The sequence below is a fragment of the Poeciliopsis prolifica genome, unplaced genomic scaffold, assembly GCF_027474105.1.
Source record: "Poeciliopsis prolifica strain line A6 unplaced genomic scaffold, Auburn_PproV2 SCAFFOLD008, whole genome shotgun sequence".
NCBI classification, from domain to species: Eukaryota; Metazoa; Chordata; class Actinopteri; order Cyprinodontiformes; family Poeciliidae; genus Poeciliopsis; species Poeciliopsis prolifica.
In genome coordinates this window covers 10,936,951-10,959,561 of record NW_026562383.1, presented here as the reverse complement: position 1 = coordinate 10,959,561, position 22,611 = coordinate 10,936,951, and the positions used below count along the sequence as shown (strand labels likewise).

Sequence of the window (22,611 nt, the reverse complement as noted above, 5' to 3'; positions counted from 1 at the left end):
GTTGCAAAGGTTAAGACCTGCTGTAGGGAGAATACACTTGTGCCGCTTCAAAAGCAGAAGAGTCTGAGAATAGCACAGTCCTTTTCTGTGCAGCTTAGTGTAAGTTTGCAAAGTACTGCATGATCATGCACAAGTTAGTTGGGATGTTGAACTCAAATATACAGTTGCACTCGTAAATGTACTAACAGTCATTACAAGCATAAAATTTGTGTTAATTTAGAGTAAGAGTAACACTGACTGCAGCAGTGGCTATGGAGCATATGATAATGAAGGACAACTGGCTCCATATTCTTAAACTTCACCTCAGAACAACTGCTGGATGTAATATTCAAACATGAATATGAGGCAAAGCCAGGTGTAATTTTGTTGCAGCTGGTGAACCTTGCAAATGCATTTCATACACAAACTAACATACCAAATTAAATATATAATCACTGTGTATGCATGTCTTTGTATGTCTCAGTTTACTATAATTTATTCTTTACGTTTTCCTGTAAGAGTTTGTAGGAAGTGTTGTAGTCAGTCCATTTTTGTTGCACAGAGCTGAAGGTAGTTTTGAAGGACCACAGATGTGGTGTGATTAATTCCAGATGTGAAAACAGGAGGACATCAGGGTTAGCTGTGCAAATGTATATAATGGGCTGGCAATATGCAATTGCACTCTTATGTGTTAGCATCTGCAGAAAAGGCAGATAGCCCCAGGGGCAGAAACACATGTGCTCAAACAACAATAATATTATGTGCCTTTATTATAAGCATTTCTGTTTCATTTTTCCTACTGTTTTGTTTCTATGGCATGAACTATTTCCCGCTCTGTGGGGGCTTCACTCTCCTTTGTCCTTTACTTTTCTTTCCGTCTCACCTTTATAGTAAAATGTCCACCCTTTCTTGCTTTTCTGTCACGCTGCTTCTCACCCTCTGCCATTCGCTTAGCTGTATGATTAATAAAATATGGAGTCTCAGAATGGAAAATGTCCTCTGACCTTGTTGTGCAACCACATGACAAAGGAGACATGAATGGCTTGCACTCACAGCGGCTTCCTAAGAGTGCTTTTCCTCACAGTAAATGAGACTTTTCTGAGGTTTTCAGTCTTGTTTGTGTCTAGTTTTGTTGGAATTATAAAGCTTATAATTCTTGCAAGGTTAATTGTTTAAAAGAAACATGTCAAGAAAAATGGATTCACATCAAAAACCTGTTTTTATGGTGCTGTTACAGAAAAAGATTTTTTATTAATTATTTATTTTAAAAAATCTAGTTGAAAGACATTAAAATGTGAGACTTTGTATTGTCTTACTTGTTAGGGAAATAAATATATTATTAATGTCTGTTTCAACACCTTCTTGTATAAATTCTTAAACTTTATTTATGTAACCCACTTTCATTATTAATATTCCCTTACATCTTCAAACATTTTATCAAGCTTTAGTCCCAGACTTCAATGTATGTGATTTATTGACAAAGCAACACCAAATTCAGCTACATGAATGAGATCTAAATTATCCTATTACAACTATCAAGATATAATTATTTTCTCTAATCTTTCTTGTGCACCCATTACACACACTTGCTTTATTAGTTTTTTTTAATAATTTATTTTTTTTTTTCACAATTTTGTTAAATCCCATTTAAAAAAACAATGTCTGATTTTCATTGGTCAGTTTCTATTTAGTTTTACTTTAGTGAATTTTAGATTACTTCAGTGATAATCGTTATAGATTTTTCTGTCTTATTTAAAATAAGACAGAAAAATGTCTTATTTATGTCTATTAAGACAGAAATTAGAATACTTCAAAATGACACTCTAGTTTGCATTGGTCAATCACATTAGATCTTTATGAAATTATTTAAAGCTCGTGATAAAACTGCAAACATGATAAAAATGAGAAGAAGTTCAAGAGATGTGAATGCTTTTGCAGGGTGCTGTAAATCAAGTCAAGTGATGAGAGTTGAAGCATTTTGTAAATTCTCCTACACCTCAGATGTCATGTTTACACTAAACTGCTACAGGCTTCACTACCCAGCTGAGTGACCTGACAGTGAATGAGGCTTCGAGACCCAGTAAAAGACTTAACAATATACAGAACATCCAATTTGTAAGTTCCACTGTTGAAATCTCAATAAGATTATCTGAAGATATCTGAAGCTTTTATTTAAGTCACCGTCAGCATTTGAGCTCTCCAAGAAACCCCAGACTATAATCTGGGGTTTCAGCTCCTATTTAATTTTATTTTATTTGCAAAAATAAAATTAAAAGCTTTATAATTTTAGTCTGCTATAACTTTAAAATGTTGTTGCAGACATTTAAAATGCAGGGTAGCAACTGTTAAAAGTTAAGCTATTGAAATTAGTTTTTATAATTGAACTCGTTTTAGAAATCTGAACTTAAGAGAAATGCAATGATACATTTTAGAGATTTAATACTAATTCATTCCATCTACTTCTTTAGGCTTATACCATATTTTCATGTCATTTATTTATTTTTGTTTTCAATAATTATTTATAATAATTATTATAATATTATTATTATTTTTAAAATAATCAGTTTTCCCAGGCTAGGAGAGCAAAGATTATCACTGATCCCCATATCCACATCCCTGTGCTGTAAGCTTTTTGCAGATGCCATTGCGGTGGGAGAGGGGGTTGTTAAACAGCCTCGTAACTTAGCTCGATGAAGGTGGCAATTGAAGTTCCTCTCATAAGTCACTGTTAGATAATATTTGTCAGCACTGATACAGAACATGGTAAGAAGTGGCAAAACAAATCAGATTACTGAAAAATTGAATACAAGGATGCTTGGGATTTTAGCTTATCCTACTTTTGTTATCTAATTTCCTGCTTGAGTTTTCACCATAATCTTGTTGTCGTGTGTGCAAAACATAAACACAGACACTTTGCTGAAAGGACAATAAGAAAGATGACACGTCGAGGTGATACAGTACTACCATCCAGGGAGGAAATTTTATAGTGTAGAAAATGGATGCAAACTGGAGGAGACAGAGGAAATTCACATTTTTTTTAACCACAAAACATCTGCTTTATACATGTGATTCTGATTCAGAAGGATAACTGTCCCATCCTTTATTTTCTTCTCTAATAACAATATAAAAGAAAAATAAATGAATGACAAAGTCTGTATTTGTTTTTTTAAGTTTTTCCTTTTTTTAAGTTCTAACTAATTTGATAAAGTTTAGTCAGAAAGGGTGAACAGCTCCGAGTGAATAAATTTCACTCGGAGGGGGTTGATGAGACAGAGGGAGAAAAGAGAGAGGAAACAGTATGGAGTAAGAAGCAAAATCCAAGAAACAGGAAACAGACATTGGAGGAAATTTCAAGGTGTGGAAACATTTAGAGAAAGGTTGCAAAAATGCAAAAGAAGAGGTTATAAGACCAAGCCAATTTAAAGGAAACCCTAAAATACAGGTGTCTAGACAGCAACATACAGTGATGTCAGTGTGGAGGAAAGCTTGCGCTAACTGTTCTGACTCTGGTAGGTCACAGAGCTGAGATGAGAGCCTTTGGGGCAGGAGCTTTCGAAGGTTAAGCAGTCAGAGGGTGGCAATGACAGTGAAACCGCAAGCAGTGCTGTTTAGCAGAGAGAAATGCAGCAGGTTACTTGAATTATAGACAGTTTGGAGGGCAAATAAAAGGAAGAAGATGATTTTGGGGTATTGGACACTTAGGCATGACAAACAAATGTAAACTATTTGGTCAGATACAAAAAACATAGCAGAGGTTATTTAACTGTTATACCATAACGTTTAATTTTTGTAAGTACCTGCTAAGCTGGATTACCTTATACCGCTCCCATGGCAAATTATGAAACTACTTAATTATAAACAACCAGCTTAACATTTTTCTGCATGTATTTATTAAATAACAGTTATATAACCACTGCCTTTATTAAACACCCTCTTAGAACAAGCATTGACGGCTTGCAATCAGCGTAGGCTGTAATTAGTCTATGTTTAGATCATCTTGTTTGCTCCGAATGATCAGGCCATTTTTATTGTCAGACTGCCATTTTTTGTATTTTCCGCAAAGGAAGCCCATATATAGATGACTTTTAACAGGTTAATAATGAGCAGGTGAAATGTCTCAAAAACACTTTGGGTGATTGCTTGAAAGTCACACCCTTGAATGCAAATGCCATCTTTTAGGAATGTATTCCAAGAAATCTATCACAACTAGCAGCGTATGGGTAAAATAAAAGTATAGATGCATATACTTGCTATGCCTTTGAAAAAAGCAGATAGGAGGCAATAACTATAGTACCTATAAAGTAGTATTCATGGCATTGGCTAACATTTTAATTGTAAAATAAAATGAATTGGTCAATTTAGTAAAAGTAGTCATCGAAACTTATTTATTTGGCAGGAGTGCACTGAGAAATAATTTTAAGTACTTCCACTTGTGTTTTCACATGTGGGCTTGTCTGTCCTCAGACACAAATTCTGTAAGTGTTGTCATTGATTTTCACCTGCATATGCTTTTAGAGGAGATGCATTAGTGGGTGTGTCCTGCCTATCTGCCCCCACTGTGGCCCATGCTTCCCCAGAGCTACTGTGGACCCAAGCAGGACAAGTGTCACTCAGCAGCTGAACCCTGCTAAAGAGCATGGACAAATCCATAACACCCATCTTACCATCTGCTGGTCAAACTCAATATGCCTCAATTATTCATACCGTGAAAGACAGGGACTCTAGGGGGCGGAAAGGAATGCAGAAGAATAATGTAAACTGAGGAAAATGAAAACGTGTAGAAGACAGCGTGACAAGAAGAAGGAGCTGATTGATTGGAAATCTAATAAATCAGAAACAGCTGGAGAAAAAAGAAATACATGACACCATGGCAGCCTTAATGGGATTTAAAAAATGTGTAGTTGAACTGCAGATCTTCATTTCACTTATTTTGAAAGTGTTCTTTCAAAATAACTTGAAATAACACTTTAAGCAAATGTAAAAATTAAAGCCATCCGCCTAGGATTGTTACTGAAGTAAAATCTGTCATCTATCTTGACTGTCAACACTGATTGTGTTAGCCTTTAGTCTTCTTTCAAATGATTGAATCTGCTGTACTGATTTTAAAGACAAGTAAGGCTTCTGACTTATTCTATGTAAGTATGGGTTTTAAGTGATCATTTGATAGTGTTTTTTTTTTTCTGATTCGCTGTTGTACATCTGCTATATGAGCAGTGGCTCAAAGTAGAAAAAAAAAATACCATAGGCAAGAGTAAATTGAGGAAAATGCAAACGAGAAAATGGAGAGTGAGCGTAAAGAAGGGACTGATTTAATGTAGGTAATAAGGGTCAAAAATGAAACATGGGTAACAAAGAGACAAAGAAGGACTGAGAGGAAGCTAGAGCCCAGGATGGGAGTGAACTCTGAACTTGTGGAGAATGAGCTGAAATGCAATGAGAGGAGATAAATGACAGTGAGTCATAGTGGCGCGGCTTGCAGAGATCAGGTAAGAAGAGGGATTTCAGGATGTGCATGCAGACCTCAATGCATGCAAAAATGCATGTTCTCTGATGGTAGCTTCTCACATGAATGTGAATTAGTTTAACCAGACATTAAACTTTTTTCAAAATCTTCAGAGATGAATCACATTTGGAATGAAAGAAGGTCCGTGCATCTTTGTTCTGATAGCGACACAGATATCAGATTGGTGTAGCAATGGGGGACCTGTTTTCTTCTACCTCCTTGATATGCATGTGTGATTGAGGAGCATAGCCAGACAGCTGAATTTGATCTGAACTCATACTCAGACACATTTACGCAGCGTGACTATTAGAATGTTATGACAACAAATCCCTGATGTGGGTTCTTTTTCCTCTGCATGGTTGTGTTCACTTCAACTTGTATTCTTTCTGTTTTTCATTGCAAAAAGTAGATTGGTCTGGGTGAGGTATGCAGATACTGAATCTGTGGCAATGTTGCATTCCTAATTTTTTATACCAGCTGCATCCTCCTCATATTAAAAATAAAAATCATTAGATTTTTTTTTTTTTGAGTGGGTTTCATAGCTTTAGATTCATGTTTCCACTCTGCAGCGCTCTCCCAGAGACCATCATAAGAAATTTCATGTTTCTTACTAACCAGTTCCTATGATGACTTGCATACGAAATAGCAGATTACACCCTTCACACAAGATTACATCCTACACATTAAACATACACATATTTTAAGGTGTGTTGAGGTTAGATTAAATCTGAAAGTCAGTCCATAAATGACATTTATACCGATTAAAGAAAAAAGCTGTCTTAACCAGTTCCTCTGTCAAAAAATAAATATTTCAATTGTTATTTATGAATTGCCTTTTATTTTTGGATTGTCTTTGGCTGATATATTAAAACAATAGCACATATATATTACCTTATTTCTCGCTGTCAAGTCGCAGTTTAATTGTATACAATCACGTTTCCATAGAAAAGTTGTATTTGCAGAAAATACTTGCTCCTTTTGCTTTTTCTCTGACCTCACTTTTAACCACTTAATTTATACTCAAAACAAATCTCTTCTCCTGCAGAACCAACTTCTCTTTAAATAAATGTTATTTTTAGCCCAAACCATTAGCACTAATTTGTGTTACATAACGCACTGGATATCCAACCGACTGATTACTGATAAGGACAGGTTGAATCCAGTCACCATTCAATTTTACTGTGCATTCCAAGATTTGTATCATTATTACTCCAGATATTGTTTCTTACATAACATTCATCATACTTATGTTTTTACAGACAAAAATGGAATATGCTTACTGCAGACCTTATCAAACTCATTATATTTTTTTTCCCAGTTTTTGCTGCTTTTCATTTTCCCTTTTTAAAATGAAATATCCAAAGGAACATATGGCTGCTTCTATTATTGATTTCCTTCCTGCATGATACCCATTTCTTATTTGACACTGGAGAATTATCTTGGATGGGTGGAGATAAAAGAGCATTTTTTTTTGTCAAGAAGTAAATAAAAGAACAAAGTGATAGCTTTGGCAAAAAATAATCTCATCTTAATTTGGTATGAATTTGGAGGAGTATGTGGGAGTAGCTCTGTGATGTCTTTGGCTTCTTTCCACAGGAGTAATTGTGTGTCTGCCATTGTGCCCACTGGAGCTGCATTTTTAGATGCCCTCTGTAGTTGGCTCAAATAGAAGTAAACCTTTCATTCTTGCTTAATCTTCCCCCACACAGACTTTTTTTTTTTTTTTTTTCGGTTGAGGTATATTCATTAATCTGTCCTAATTATGTTGTATTTAAATCAATAATTAAATTTAATTTGTTTGTGTCTCTGTTTCCACATCAAACATCTTTGTTTGCACTCCACCACCCACTTGTGTCTGAATTCTGCTTGTAGTGATAATTAAATAATTAAATCTCCAATTTACTTCCTTCAGTCTGCAATTTTAGTGAAAACAGAATGCAAGCCAGTCTTTGAGGATTGTGATTATTAACTGTTTTCTCAAATCAAATCAAATCATTCAATGTCATTGAAATAGGTGGGCTTTAAAGAAGGCTGCTTTCAAGAAGATGGGTCAAGTGCAATGATTAATAATCTTATCAAACTTGGGTGGCGTAAGAGTGTGTCAGTTGCTGTTTTTTTTTACAATTTCAGTGTTTTTTTGCTGTCAGGTAATTGAGCAAAAATATTTGCCTTAAAGTAAAAACACAACTGTGCATCTTTTACAGTATATACACATTTGGATCTTGATAAAAACAAAAAAAACATGCACACAAAATGATTTGCAGTGCTTTTCTTTAAGTCTCAATATAAAGTCAGCCTTCTTTAAACATGTTAATGATATTTTGGGTGTGATCAGGGAGGGAGAGCTTTCATAAGACTCATTTTTCTGCATCCAGCCAGATGGGCAGAACTCTACTTGGGCTCCGACAAACTGTGTGACTGTAATTATAGAGTGGCTTGGATCTGGCAGGACCTGGAGTGTTTCAGACATCACCATTTCCTCCCCATCCATCACATTCAGCCAGGCGTAACTAGGTCTCAGATGCCCCGCAAAATAATCATTCCCATGCAACAGCCCTGACAGCAGCATTCATTCAATAACACAGCTGATCAGAAATGATAATAGCAATCATGCCACTGCATATTTTAGAAGCTGCAGTCTGGCTTTGTGTGAGTGCGTGTGTGCATGTGTAAGTGAATTTATGAGAGACTATGTGCATGGATCTCAAAAGTTTTTGAGGGAAGCTGAGGGAATGAAGCGCCGGTCACTGTACGAAAGTGGACCGGATATTGTTTTATGTAACATCGACTTCAGGGAAGAGACCTGAAGGTTGAAATGCAAATATTCTCATAAGTCACAGAGATTTAAACCAGCCTTTATAGAAAAGACAGCGATCTGGCTTTTGATTACTGTCAGCAGAGAGCTTTGGAAAAACTGAGAAGCAGGGGCAAAAAGAGTTCAATTCTTATCTCTTTTCATGTCCACCTTTAATCCCCTGTCCTTCCAAGACCTTGTCCTTATGAATTTTAAGTGTGTGTGTCACTTTTTCCATCTTTCTTTTTCCTATCAAAAGAGCACTCCTAAAATGAGGTTTTATTCATGCCTAATTATTTTAAAAATATTCTGTAGAAGTACTTTCTCCCTGCATCAACCCAATGTTAGGTTGTCATGAATATTAAATACCCTCATTGTTAAGATGTCCATCCCAAGAAAGTAAAATGAAAAACATTCTTGGACAAGTCTCCACCCCCATTTTAGTTTTACTCTGATGGATGAAGAAGGGACAGTTATTTTATTTTTTTATTTAAAGAATTGAAGCATTTAAGGCACACAACAAAAAGGGAGCATCAATCAGAGAAGCAATTAATCCGATGTCATTCTGGAAGAACTTTAGAGATCCACAATTGAGACAGAAGAATATATTGTGGGGACAACGATAAATCATGCACTCCACACAAAACTATATTTTATGGAAGGGATTCTAAAATAAAGTCTTTGTTGAAAGAAAGTCAAAAATGCCCTTTTGTGATGTAGCCACAAGCCATCCTGTGGAAGCAGCAAACATATGACCAAAATTTAATTCAGTAGCAAACAAGCAAAGCAATGACATTAAGATAAAAATACTAAAAACACAGTCTCCACATAATTGTTGTAACCAGCATTATGCTTAAGTAACACTTCTTGTCAGTAGGGACAGGGAAGCTGAAACTAAATCCAGGACAAAGGCTCACAAATGGTGCAGAGTTTCAACTTGTAGCAAGACAACTGCCTTAAACATAGAGCCAGAGCTAAAACTGAACATGATAGCTCCAAGCAGATGTATGTTAGAATGACAGAGCGATAATCAAGACCCAAATCCCCCTTTGCTTCCAGAAAGTTGATGTTGATAGATGCCCTTGAGTAGCTTGACTGAGTCTGAGTTGTTTTATGAGATATCTAGGTGAAATAAATAAATGAATAAATGAATAAAAATCTGCAACTAGTAAAGACATACAACAGAGGGCCTGCAGAGGTTATTACAGTGAAATATGACTTTATAAAGAATTTACTCAGTTAACTATAAAGGCTTAATTTCCAAATCATTTGAAGAGCTACGCAGTCTTGTCATTCCACTTCATAATCATGCGGTATTTTGTGTTGATCTATCACATATTAAGGTTGAAAAAATACACTGAAGATTGTGGACGAACCATTGCAAAATATGAAAAAGTTTGAGCCGTGTGGGTGTTTTTGCAAAGCACTGAGTCCAGGTATTCTGTAGTGAGCATGTTGAAAAGAAAAATCTTGCCTTGCATTTATATTCTTTTGAAGCCTGAGGTCAAAGTTGTAAACTGCATCAGGGAACATAGTCGGTGCAGCGGTTGGTCATTTTTGACTACTCAATACATCTCTTTTTATAAGGCCTGCTGTAAAAGCACATCATCACACTGGCACAGTTGCCTGGCCATTCAACAAACATTTTCCAGACACTCTTGTACTATTTAGAATGGCATTCACAGACCTTTCTCGGCAGAAGCGCTTTAAATGTGGAAGCACTCTGAGTTGCTCATTGCCCATCTGTGTTCAGTTTGCCTGAGCATGTAGCTGAATTAACTGGCGCTGACGGATTTGAAAAGCAGTCCTGGACTGCGACTCCACTGAGCTTCAGATAGCAGACAGGAGGTTAAAGATCAGCCAAGTAGATGCTTCGCTATTCAGGCTTCCCTGTCGAGTGAATTAGCTGAGACTGAATGATGAGCTGAAAGTTGTCTGGCCCTGTCTATATGTTTGTATATTTAAGGTACAAACAGACAAACCTTAACTGTGTATGTTGACTGACTTTATCACTGAAGATAATTAATAATTAAAGGTATGCTTAAAATGTTACTTAAAAAATGTCTTCAAACAAATAGAGCGAGATGTATTCTCACAAACAAAACAGTTTGGCTTATAATGAAGACTATAATTGAACACACATAACTTAAAAAAGTATTTGCCCTGGTTTCACATTTCTTTAGTTCTGATTTTTTTTTCTCACACCTACAAGTTGCAGATTGTTCAACAAATTCCAATACAACCTGAATCAATACAGAAAGCAGTTTACAAATGTCATAGTATATCAAGGGAAAAAGGACTATCAAAACCAACCTGTCACTAAGTAAAAAGGAATTTCCTCCTTAGCCTGTTTGCAGTTCTGTTTGCAGCAATAACAGTCATTAAGTGTGTAATACCTGGCAACAGTGTGACTGAAGTCTGGAGTTGACTTGTCCAATCCCAAGCTTTCACTTTGTTGCATTTCTTTTATTATTATTATTATTATTATTATTATTATTATTATTATTATTATTATTATTGAATATTTGTTTTTTATGGCCATTAAAATTGGCCATCAAAATGCCCTTTTGTGGGACAGTAGATTTACTGGTGTCCTTTAGATCTGAGAAACCCAGTTAAGCTGATGACAAGCTGATAGTTGGATATTCTCCTTCAGGTTGTTCTATTAGCAGAATTTAACTTTGTGTCAGGTACATTAGGTAATCAAGATCCGCCTGAAAGCAGAAACTATGTCATTACATCACCACATTGTATGACATTAAAACAAACTCCCAAGGCTGATGCTTCAAACGTGCTCAAATAGCTAAATTGTAGTGTATTCCACAATTTTTCCAAAAGGGATTTTACTTTTATTGTCAGCCATTGCAAAATAGTTTTGGAATATTCATTTTAAACATGAATTTCCCAGTTTCTTTTTATTATTATTATTATTATTATTATTATTATTATTATTATTATTATTATTATTATTATTATTATTATTATTATTATTATTATTTTGCTATTGTTTGTTTTTTAAGCAGATGGTTCTATAATTTTGAAAACATAGTGTAATTGACCATATTTAAATTAATAGGTAAAGCAATCTATAAAAATCAAATGCGTCAAAGAAATACACCCTAATACATACATTGTAATCCAAGCTATCCTTTGTTAAATCTAATTTCAGGTGTCCAAAAGTAATGATTTTGTCCTGTTTCTGCCATTGCCTTTCCAACTGATTCATTTTTTCATAGGTGTTATGCGCATGTTCCCTTTTCTGAACGGTCAGTTCGCCCAGCTGTGACTGTGAATATGCTTGTCTTAAGCTCATCATCGAATGATGCAGTCTTTCGGAGCTACAATCCAGCATGTCAAGCAGTTCTGTGTTATTTTAGTTATTAATGGTAATGGAAATGTATCCTTTTAATGAGTGTTTTTGTGAATATAGCCAGTGATCTCAGGCTGTGGGGAGGGTAACACACTCCTGAAAATGCATGGCCAAATTTTTCTTTTTTTTTTTTTTTTTTTTTTTGACTGTCTCCTGCATTACTCCACCCTCCCTTCTCCAGCTCAGCTAGCTGTCACCGGTCATTAACACAACATTAAGTGCTCTGTGAATTCATAGCTCCTGCAACTCCTTGCTACTTAATGCCTATAAAAGAGTGCTGCTATAATGACACACATACACAGACACAGAAGGCTCACATTTAACTACCAGGGGCAGAGCAAAGGTGTCTCCTGCGCATCTGTTAAATCAGAGCTATTAGAGCGAAGTCAGTGATTACTTTCACTGGGCTTACAAAATGAGCATTTTGCAAAGAATGGCTGTTAGTGTTTGCCAGGTGTTTCATCAGCAAAACTGTTTGCAGTTCAGTTTCAATATTGATGGTAAAGTACAGTAAATGTTGTGTGTATTTGGACTTGTCCACACTAACAAATTGTTGTTTTCTTCACTGGTAATTGTCCACCTACAATCTCAATTCTTTGGCAAAAGAATATCCTCTATTAAAACTTTCTGAGCTGAAGAGTTTCTGCTTCTCGTGTGAAATAATGATGTAAGGTGCCTGTGCACAAATTTATCCACATCTCCACTAACAAATCTCCTTAGGCAAGTTGGAAAAAAAAATCAATGGTTTTTGTTGCCTCACGCAACCTTCTTAAAAAATTTGGCTGAACGTCTGACTACTGTTAATCTTTCAATCAGATAGTAGAGTTCTCTGACCAAGCAGATGATTCCTTGGCACAGTACCAAACACTGGACTTCTCAGAGATATACCAAAAATCCAGACTCTGTTACTTTTTGATATTTTTACTTTGTAAGCCCCATGTTCTTCTGATTTGTCTCATTCAACTGTAATAAAAATATACCAACTTCTCAACATTTTCCACAAGCTGATACATTAAAAGTTTTGTGACTCAGTATTTTTTTAATTATTATTTTATTGTATATCATATAGGCGAAAATAGCTCCAAGATGTGAGTCTACAAGTTGATTTCTTCCTTGCCTCTTTCCTTGTTGTCCTTTCCTATAAATTATCATTACTTTTTCCTTTAGAAACATGTTGATACAGGCTACATAAATCTATTCTGTATTCTTTAATGCATAGTCTAAACATATTCAGTTTCAGCCTTGAGCTGTTTTATTCTCAAATTTTTAAAGGAAAAAAAAAATAGACGCAATGATCAGAGAATTCCATTACCTTTAAGGTGACAGATGATGATGCCCTCTCTTTTCAGGGGTCAAAGAAATGTCAGATAGAGACATTTGAGTTGAATAATGTAAAGGACTGGAGGAAAAAGCAATAAAAGAGAAATTTCTTGGTGTGACAAGGACATGCTCTTTGGCAGACTGTCCCTGTGTTCTAAATGCATGCGACGAGGATTCTTTAATGGTGAGGAAATTACATAGACACTGAAGAACACAGAAAAATGTCGATACCCTCAGTAATCAAATGTTTTGGACCTACACAAGCAGAAATGTGGCAGGTACCCTCAAGCTCTCTGTAGCAAAACAAGAGCCAGCAAATCAATATGTTGTCGGTAAACTATCAAATTACAAACACCAATCTCTTCGAGCACACTGGTGTAAACAGCGTAGAAATGCAAACCGCTAAAGGGATGAGGCGAAAGTGTGTCACAGAGTCTGTTATCTGCTAAATAACCAGGGTTCCTGTAATAGTTTGACTTGTGTTTGACACAGTGGTGACACTGAATATCTACTGAGTAGGAAATAAAAAAAATGTATTTCATTATTATGTGAGCCAATGAATTTCTGGACAGATTGTGGATGGGCATTATTGAAGACGCCGCAGGCCCCTTTCTGGCGTGAAATATGGTGGTCATTTGGCTAGACGAGAGGCGGTGAGGACCCCCTCCTAGACCAGAGCAGACGGGTGCAGAGGAGCCTAGGGCCGGCTGTATTAATGAACAGGCAGTGCTGAAAGGGACAGGTTCCTGTAATGCTGATGAATGGTCATTACAGAGCAGAGATGGGAGAAGAGAGCGGAAGAGGGGGGAGAAGAGCGAATTGAAGTGGGCACTGAGGGAGCTGCGTTGAGGAAAAAAGGCTTTAATTTGCACCTCAGATTTCTGTAAACTCATTTATCATGTCAGCAGTTTCACTGTTCATCATGTATCTTCCCACTCCACCCTGTACATGCCCTCACTTGGTTTGAACCTTCCTGTTTTCCTCTGAATATGTTCCTTGCAACAAATAGTTCCATCATCTATATTAAAATCAGATGGTACACATCCATCCCGTTCCAGTCATTTCACATCATTTTATAGAGTAATCGAGCAGAATTTTGGATCTTGACTGGTTTTTAGGGCTACATGCAGAGAGCCGATATTTCTCCTCTGCTCTATTGAGCCTGATTGAGCAGGTGGGGCTTTAAAGGTCAGAGCAAGGAGGAAGCACCAGGAGATGTATGCACACAGGAAACATGGACTGACTAGAGGTCCACTCCTTCCACTCTAGATCTCATTAACTTCTCTCCTACAGGTAATTGTATCTTTGGCTTGAGAATTTTTTAAGAAACAGTTCTTTTAACCAAGCTGCTATATGTTAGCAGGGTTTAAAGAATATATATTTTTTAAGGAGGATATATAACATAAGAAAAGTCTCAAAAAGTGTTGCATAGATAATTTCTACATTTTAGAGGTTCTATTAATGAGGATATTAGTGATTACTGAACATTAAATTCTCATAAGTGTTTATTGTTAAATTTGTTGCTGATTTAGACAAGCAACATCCATGTAACTATGCAGAAGAGAGTCTGCTGAGTTACACTGATGAGCTACAACTCATCACTCTACTGAATAAGTCAGTGATCACCAGGAATGGAACAAGTCTTTGGATTTTTTTGTGCCACTTTTGCAATGACATTGAAGATAGAACATCCTTGTCCTTTTCTAAACTATCCCAGTGGATTCAGGAGTTGAGAGAGACACCTACAAAAGCCCATTAATGTACCAATGTTGATGTCATTGGACAGTCTGTCATAAAAGATCAAAATGTTTACTTCCCTAATGGCAATCTTAGATATTGTATATGTGGCGAACAGAAAAGTTGCAGCTGATAAGGCAGGTTGATACAAGCAGCACTATCTGCTCAAATACTTTTGTAAAGTGACACAAACATATTTTAATTGAGAAAGTGGCAATTTTTTTTAATGATCTCTTATGAAAGTGCATATATAACAGTCTGTTATTTTAGCTGATTTTTGTTGTCTGAAACATCTATCCCCAGATACAGCACACCAACTGATAATGTCCAAACTTCACTGCTATCGCTCTCAAACAAAAGATTTGAAAGTATGATTGCTCCTGGTTGTGTCTATCTGCCTGAGTTGTGACTTATCAATCTGTAAAAAGCTTAGATCACTCAGAATTAAGGGTTTGGATTTATTTATATTTTTTGTTTACTTTTCAGTTGTGTAAAGGCATTGAAGATTATATGTTCCTGTACTTTTCGAGACAAGATAATATTCAAAAACCTACAAAAGCTGGAAAGCAGTTTATTGCTAAGCTTTTTATGTTTAATATTTGCAACCGTGACCTTGTATTCTACGGAGACAGTTTCACTTTTTGTTGTCTCACAAGACAGATCTACCAACCTGTTTGTAAAAGTCGAGTATGCCTGTGTGTTTTCATCCGACACATTTATTTTAAAAGTTCAAGCAGTAAATCTCCATTTAGAACAATTGGATCACAATTGATCTTTGTACCAGTGTCCAATTACTGTATTAGTAAATTTTTCTAAACACAAGCTCTTAAGAAAAGCTTCTTTGTGTTTGCCATTTCCCCTCCCAGTTCTCAGTGATTCCAACCAAATATTAATGCTGTATTTCCATCTTGATTTGGTGCACTGAATTAACTCCCTGAGGCCCTTTTGATGATTCTGATGCTCATCCAACACACTTTCTGGGTCACACCTGCAAGAAATGGCCTACAGCATATCTCAGCTCTGTCTGCACACGCAGTGACTCTCCAACGCTTGGCTGCCATGTTTACTGTCTCTGTCTAATTGTAATTCAGCAGTGCATAATCTGAAATTTGTTACACACTGTAGTTTTAATGCATCAACTCAGTGCCCAGTATCACTTAGCATAGATTGCACATAGCAGTGCAACCACGGTAATTACTCAGTTATTGCTGATGCAACATATTCTACAGCTGTGAGCACATTTAGAGAACAAGACGAGGAAGTGGCACTTTTCTGTAACCACACTCAGACAGTTGTTTATTGTTCCACGGAAAGGAGACATTCACGTATCCTCAAAGGATGAATAAGCCTCTTCACTCAGTGGGCCAAAGCATTTTTGTTAATGTAGCCAGAAAATTCATATTTAATGCCTTGGGTGAAGGGAGTGATATGTGCAAAAACTCTCTGCAGCTTAGCTAATATTAACAGAAATAATTTGGGAAAAAGAAAACATCACAGCTCTGTCATAAATGATTACTAATCTGCCATGTACAATTCTCTCTCTCTTTCTCTTTCTGTAGTGGGAGGAAGTGAGTGGCTACGATGAAAACCTTAACACCATAAGGACCTACCAAGTGTGCAATGTCTTTGAGCCCAGCCAGAACAACTGGCTCCTCACAACCTTCATCGATCGACGTGGAGCGCAGCGGATCTATGTGGAGATACGATTCACAGTGCGCGACTGCAGCTCCATTCCAAATGTCCCCGGGTCCTGCAAGGAGACGTTTAATCTGTACTACTATGAAACTGATTCTGTCATTGCCACCAAAGGAACAGCTTTCTGGATGGAGGCCCCCTACCTCAAGGTGGACACCATAGCTGCAGATGAAAGCTTTTCTCAGGTGGACTTTGGCGGGCGCCTAATGAAAGTCAACACAGAGGTGCGCAGCTTTGGCCCACTGTCGAAAAACGGCTTCTACTTGGCCTTTCAGGACTACGGTGCCTGTATGTCTCTGCTGTCAGTCAGGGTGTTTTTTAAGAAGTGCCCGAGTGTGGTCCAAAACTTTGCAATCTTTCCAGAGACCATGACAGGGGCAGAAAGCACCTCCTTGGTCATTGCCAGAGGAATCTGCATCCCAAACTCAGAGGAAGTAGATGTCCCGATAAAGCTCTACTGTAACGGAGATGGAGAGTGGATGGTGCCTATTGGTAGCTGCACATGCAAGGCTGGGTTTGAACCTGACAATGGAAATGTTTGCCGTGGTAAGAAAAAGTGCATTCCTTCATTTAAAAAATGGTTTAATTCCTGCAGTACTTTGCAAAAGTGTTTAAACTCAGATTTTGTTCATGTTTTGTTATGTTGCCAACAAAACTTTCCATGTGTTTATTAAAATTTCAGGCAGGAGATTTCCAAAATATTATTAAGGATACTAACACTTTTACACCTGTATGCAGAGATAAAATCCAGTGAAATCAATTGCTGTATTTAGTAATGTCCATCTGTGTGTAATTCAATCTCAGTACCAGTTATCTTCTGTTGAGGCATCAGAGGTTTTCTAGAGAACAAAATGCATCCTGAATAGCAAGAAACACATTAAACAGGTAAAGATAAAGTTGAGGAAAGTCAGGAAGCAGGGTTTGAACAGCTCATGAAGAACTGTTTAATCTCTGAAAATGGTAAGAGTATGCGAGGGTTGGCCATTGTAAAACAGTGACAAGAAAGTCAAAAATACATACCTAAGGTGGGTGAATCTTTTGACAGGACAACTGTTAGTCATGCAGTCTTTAAATCTGGTGTTTTTTGAAAGGTGGCTGGAAGAAAGACGTCAGAAGTCATCCGTTGTTGACTATAAGCAAACGGCAAACATGCTTTGATGTTCAGGGTAGATGAGATTTATTTCCAAATGTACTCCTCACTTTACTAAAAATCACATTAGCACCACATCCTAATCTTTAACGAATGTCAGCCTTTTTGTACAACCTACTTCACAGATGGTGCGAGCTTTGAATTTGCCTCAGCAAAGTGTGTGAAAATGAAGTTACAAGGAGTAGATAATAACTGGAATCCCAGGTGAAGATTAATGTGGGTTTTTGGTTCAAGTTTTCAAGTTGTTGGTGAGGGGTTTTTGTATGTGCCCTCCGTTGCACCTCCAGATTCTGCACCTTGTTATTTCAACACTCTCACAAACACACATTCAAACAGAGAATTTGCTCAAGGTGTCTGGCGATTATATGGGTGGCTTGGGGCTTGCAGTATTGGTTTAGCCTGCCTCGGGATGTTAGTTGGAGAGTATGTGGAGCCCTGATAAGATTGATTGACGCCTATCTGCTGTGATCAATAAACAGATATAAGAATGCCACATATCTACAAAGCACCTGGTGTGCGACTGTGTTCACTGTATCCTTCCAGAATTATTTTGTTTCCTAAGCAAAATAACCCCTCATACTTATTTACATGTTTGAGTGGCTCTTTATATGGAGAGTAAGCTTTATGCAATGTCATGATGTAGTTATTTAAATCAGGAATTTTGTAGTAAAAAGATGTTATATATGTAGAATATATTTATTCTTGCCAAATTCCTTTTTATTTTTCATTTTCAGAATTGTTTTTTTAAAGCTTTTAAAGAACAGAAAACCACAGATTAGGTTTGTTTGCCAAAACGTTATTGTGCACTTTTTATTTTGGAGTCTTTGTTGTATAATGCAAACATGTTTGTACAGATAAGGTTGCCCCAGTATATTTAGAGCGATAAGCTTGCCCCAGTATATTTAGAGCTCCAAAATCTCTTTGATATCCTTAGACCATCTGATGTTGTTTTGCTGAGTTCACGGAGCTAGTTGATTTTGTTCAGCCCATAGTTTTCTCTTGCAGCAATAAGGGCTCAGGTTTGAATCTGAGCCTGGGGTATTTCTGCAAGGATATTGTATGTTCTATCTCTGAAGGTGTGGTTTCTCACTGGTTGCTGAATCTTTCTACCATGGTCCAAAACTATGACAAGGTTAATTGGTTTCTCCCTTAGGTACAAATGTGTGTGTGGGTCGTTGTTTATGTCTGTCTGTATGTCACCTTGTAATGGACTGGTGACCTGTCCAGTAAGTACCTTGCCTCTCACCCAATGCCTGCTTTAGAAAGGTAACCACACCCCCACCACCCTGCTAGAATAAACGGCTATAGACAATGGATTTATTGTTCTATCAAGCACCATGATAGATAGAAAATTACATATTCCTTATGTGGAGATCGGGGGAGTTATCACTGCACTGCTATAGTTTTATTCTAATCTGACTAAAATACTAATAAAAAAAACCTCCCCCTTCCACATAGCAAATGTGCAATAAAAACAATATACATTTAAAATGAAGAGTGGTCTGCCTATCTTTGTCACTCATAAGCATCTTGCTCTCTGGAGATTTGCATGAAGTCTGTTTCAGTCTCATCCCACTGAGAGTACCCCTCCAGCAACAGCAGTCACTCCCTTCTTACACTCTGCAGTATGTTTATGGACTTGTAATCAATTATTAAAAATGTATCATGAAAATACTTCAGCAAGTGGAGTACTGAGGGACACCAGTCAACTGCTGTGGGTGTGCAGAGTGCTTTATCCGTTTCTTTCTCTTTGGTATAAATGCAAAAAATGAGTATATATTTGTCCATCTATCCATCCATTTCTGGTGAGTGATCAGGTACACCCTGAACAATTCATCGGGTCAAGTCTATGGCAATACAGACTGAAAATCAGGCACTCGCATTGATTAGTACCACTAAGTTAATGCATGATCTTTTGTTGTTGTTTTTTTCTTTAGTTATTATCGAAGGAAGAAAAAAATACACACAGAAATCCAATGGCATACATCTAAAATATGCACATTTCACAAAGCTGTCAATGGTGCTGAATATTGCTTTGGACACAAAGCAATATTAGTTACTCTTATTTGAGTTCTAAAGAGCTCAGATAAAAAATTAAACTAAAAAACTGAGAATGTGTTGCTTCTGTTTTGACCACTGACAATTGAGTATTTTGAAGTATTTGTAGCATAATTTACTACACAAGCTGTTACTTTTTTTCACAAAATTTGAACAATGCTATGCAGCTAAAATACAGGTTTCTGCCAATGGGTTTTAAAAGGCTGGACAGTTGCGTGATGAAGACAGCACAAGCTCGAGAGCGAGACGAAAGTGTTATTGAGAGCAACAACAAAAGAGAGTCTGAGGAAGTGTGTGAGGCCAGGGATGCCTGCGGGATATTATCGGAGGGCATGCACAAAAAACATCACCGCACCTGACCCACATGAACAGAACCACGTGCCCAATGCACATCATGCACAAAATCAGCACAATGAACCTGACCCATACAAATACAGGCAACATGCCCACAAAGCACAGAAACAGTCACGTCACACCGCATAACTGACGGTCATTTCCTGACATACACAATTATGACATGCCAGTGCCATGTGCATAGCACATAAAAACAGCGCATCTATGCAAGGCCCAACACGCATGGTATAATGTTTGCGGCTTATATTTAGTTACTCTTAATTACTCTAAGTATGGAAATATCTACAGCAACAGTTCACTGTGGAAAAGTTTAATTTTCATTGAAATTTTTTTCAAAAGGAAAAAGACAACTCTGTTAATGTTGAGTTTTAAAACAATAACTTGCTGAAATAAACATAAGATTTGAATGTTGGCTGACCAGTTAATAGGAAAGTGACTGTGTCTAAATGGACAATGACAGAATTAGACTGCAAAAGAGGAATACATTCAATGCCTAATCAAGATGCAGTGTCTTATAGAGGAAAACATACCTTCTGTCCTTCTTAAATGTAGTACAAAAACACATGTTGGTACCTGTTTGCACTTTTTTCACATATTAATTAGTGACATTTAGTGTGATGGGTATTTGTGGCACCTGCTGTCAGCTAGACATAGAGGCCATGTCGCGATGTGCCGTGCAACAATGGTGCCAGCATGCCACACTCATTATCAGCTCCCACAGAAGCCATTTGGGTATGCCCTTCTCTTTTCTGCCTCTGCCTTTCCCTTGCTCTCTCTCTCCTTCAGCAATGTAAGCAATCTGCTAAATATTTTATCACCTCTCTGTTAAATCGAGCAGAGACACTCCCAACAGCACCCTGCCACCTTCGCCAGTGCTAAGCTTGCCTTGAGTGCATGTGTCATGTTCAAGTCAAGCACTTCGGAGTTGCTGATGGTAATGGGTTTGATTAAGGCTTTTTGCAATTTCTGTTGTGGGGTCTGACTGGGTGATTGATCCAATTGCATTGACTGTGTTTACTTTATATGATTTGCTCATGTAATCATTGATCATTTTAATGATCTCTTGCTTCCTTAAATCACTCATTAAATTCAAGGATAGGGCAATTTAAATCTTTTAAATCTCTATGGTGATATAATTTGATGCACATTTCTGAACCCTACTTGATACAGCAAAATGATTTTAGGCTTTGGCCTCCATTTAATATGGTCTTAGCACTTTTTACTGTAGGGGGCTTAATTTTCCTTTTATCTATAAACTACTGTATTCCAGTATACATAGTTGGAAGTTTAATGCATGGTTCTCTGCTAAAATGTTTACCAGTCCAGTTCTGGGATCCTCCCTTGTGTGTTTTCTTTCTGCTTTAATCACCAAGCAGATGATTTAGATGAGAGAATCAGCTCCTTTGAATCAGATGTGTTATGCTGTCAAGACACACCCAAAGCATTTTTTTTTTCAAATTGTTTCTCATTCTTAAAACTTGTTTTTGGTTCCTGTCTTAACTTAAGAATACAATTTTATGGCATCGCATGGCAGTTTGGAAGTGAATTAAATTCAGTTGAGAGTTTGAATCCCCTCTCTGGGTCAAGCCTCGTCACCATGGGGAGAAAGCTTCTATTCTTTGAATGCAGCAGCCACACCCAAAAGGGTCGGCCATGTTAAGATCACAGTCTTTCATTTTGAAACTGTTACCAGGCAGTTACAAAACACAGTAAAAAAAAAAAAAAAGACAACATACATGGGAGTGTCAGTTTCATCCCCTCTGAAAAAAAAATGAGGCAGAAGAAATCAAAGCAACAAGATAGTTTTGCTAGGGGTATTAATCTAAACAGAGAGATGTTTTTATTTCTTTTTTTAAGTGTTAGAGCTGTGTTTTAAGTAAATGCAGCTCAATGTCTGACAGGGAAAATAAAAGCATCTTACAGTTAAATTTAAATTGTACGCTCATATGTTTTGGATGAAAAAAAAAAGAAAAAAAGAAATGAGCATATTTACAAAGCAAAAAGAATTGGTGGTACTCCATAAATAACTCTACTGCACAAACTGGAAGCTTTCAGGCAAATATGGTGCTGTTCCCTTGATCCTTTTATTTATTTCTTTATTTTCAAGCCTCTTTGAAATAATACTGCGATTAACTGTATTAAATGGTGCATTGAGACCTAACAATACAAGTATGGACAGAAGTGCCTTTTTGGGTCCATGAGAGCACAATCGGTGCCATTAACAAGTTCTGTCTCTTTGAAGTGATGAGTTCAAAAACTTCACTGAAAGTCTTCAAACAAGATATTAAAATCTAAACACTAGGACAATTGATAAGCAACTTCTCTCAATAATTTTAGATAAGAAAATTGAATGAGATTCAGGTCTGCAATTGATTAAGATGGAATGAGAGCCAGGGTTTCATTCCCATCATCTTTTAGACCTCCAAAAAACAATGATTTTTACTGCCACTGATTTTTTTTTTTTTTTTTTAAGAAATGTGAACCATATGTATGCTGCGCTATAATCTCACAGTTTTTCCATTAAATTTTCCATCAGCCCACCACTGTATACTTTGATAGTCCATCCATTCAATGCTATATCTATGATTATGGGTTTATATAGTTGAGTATTTACATAATACCTCATCCGAGCAGTATTATAGACCCACAAA

At 36.9% G+C, this 22,611-nt stretch overlaps 1 protein-coding gene across 2 annotated transcripts in view; it reads left to right on the top strand.

Annotated features, from left to right (window-relative positions):
* The window catches only part of LOC129361819 (ephrin type-B receptor 1-B), a 166,819-nt gene that overhangs the window by 58,059 nt on the left and 86,149 nt on the right, over window positions 1-22,611 (top strand). For both annotated transcript variants that reach the window (XM_055032944.1, XM_055032943.1), the window contains exon 3: window positions 16,263-16,944. In XM_055032944.1, coding sequence (XP_054888919.1) covers window positions 16,263-16,944 — 682 coding nt within the window. The remainder of the gene's footprint in view (window positions 1-16,262; window positions 16,945-22,611) is intronic.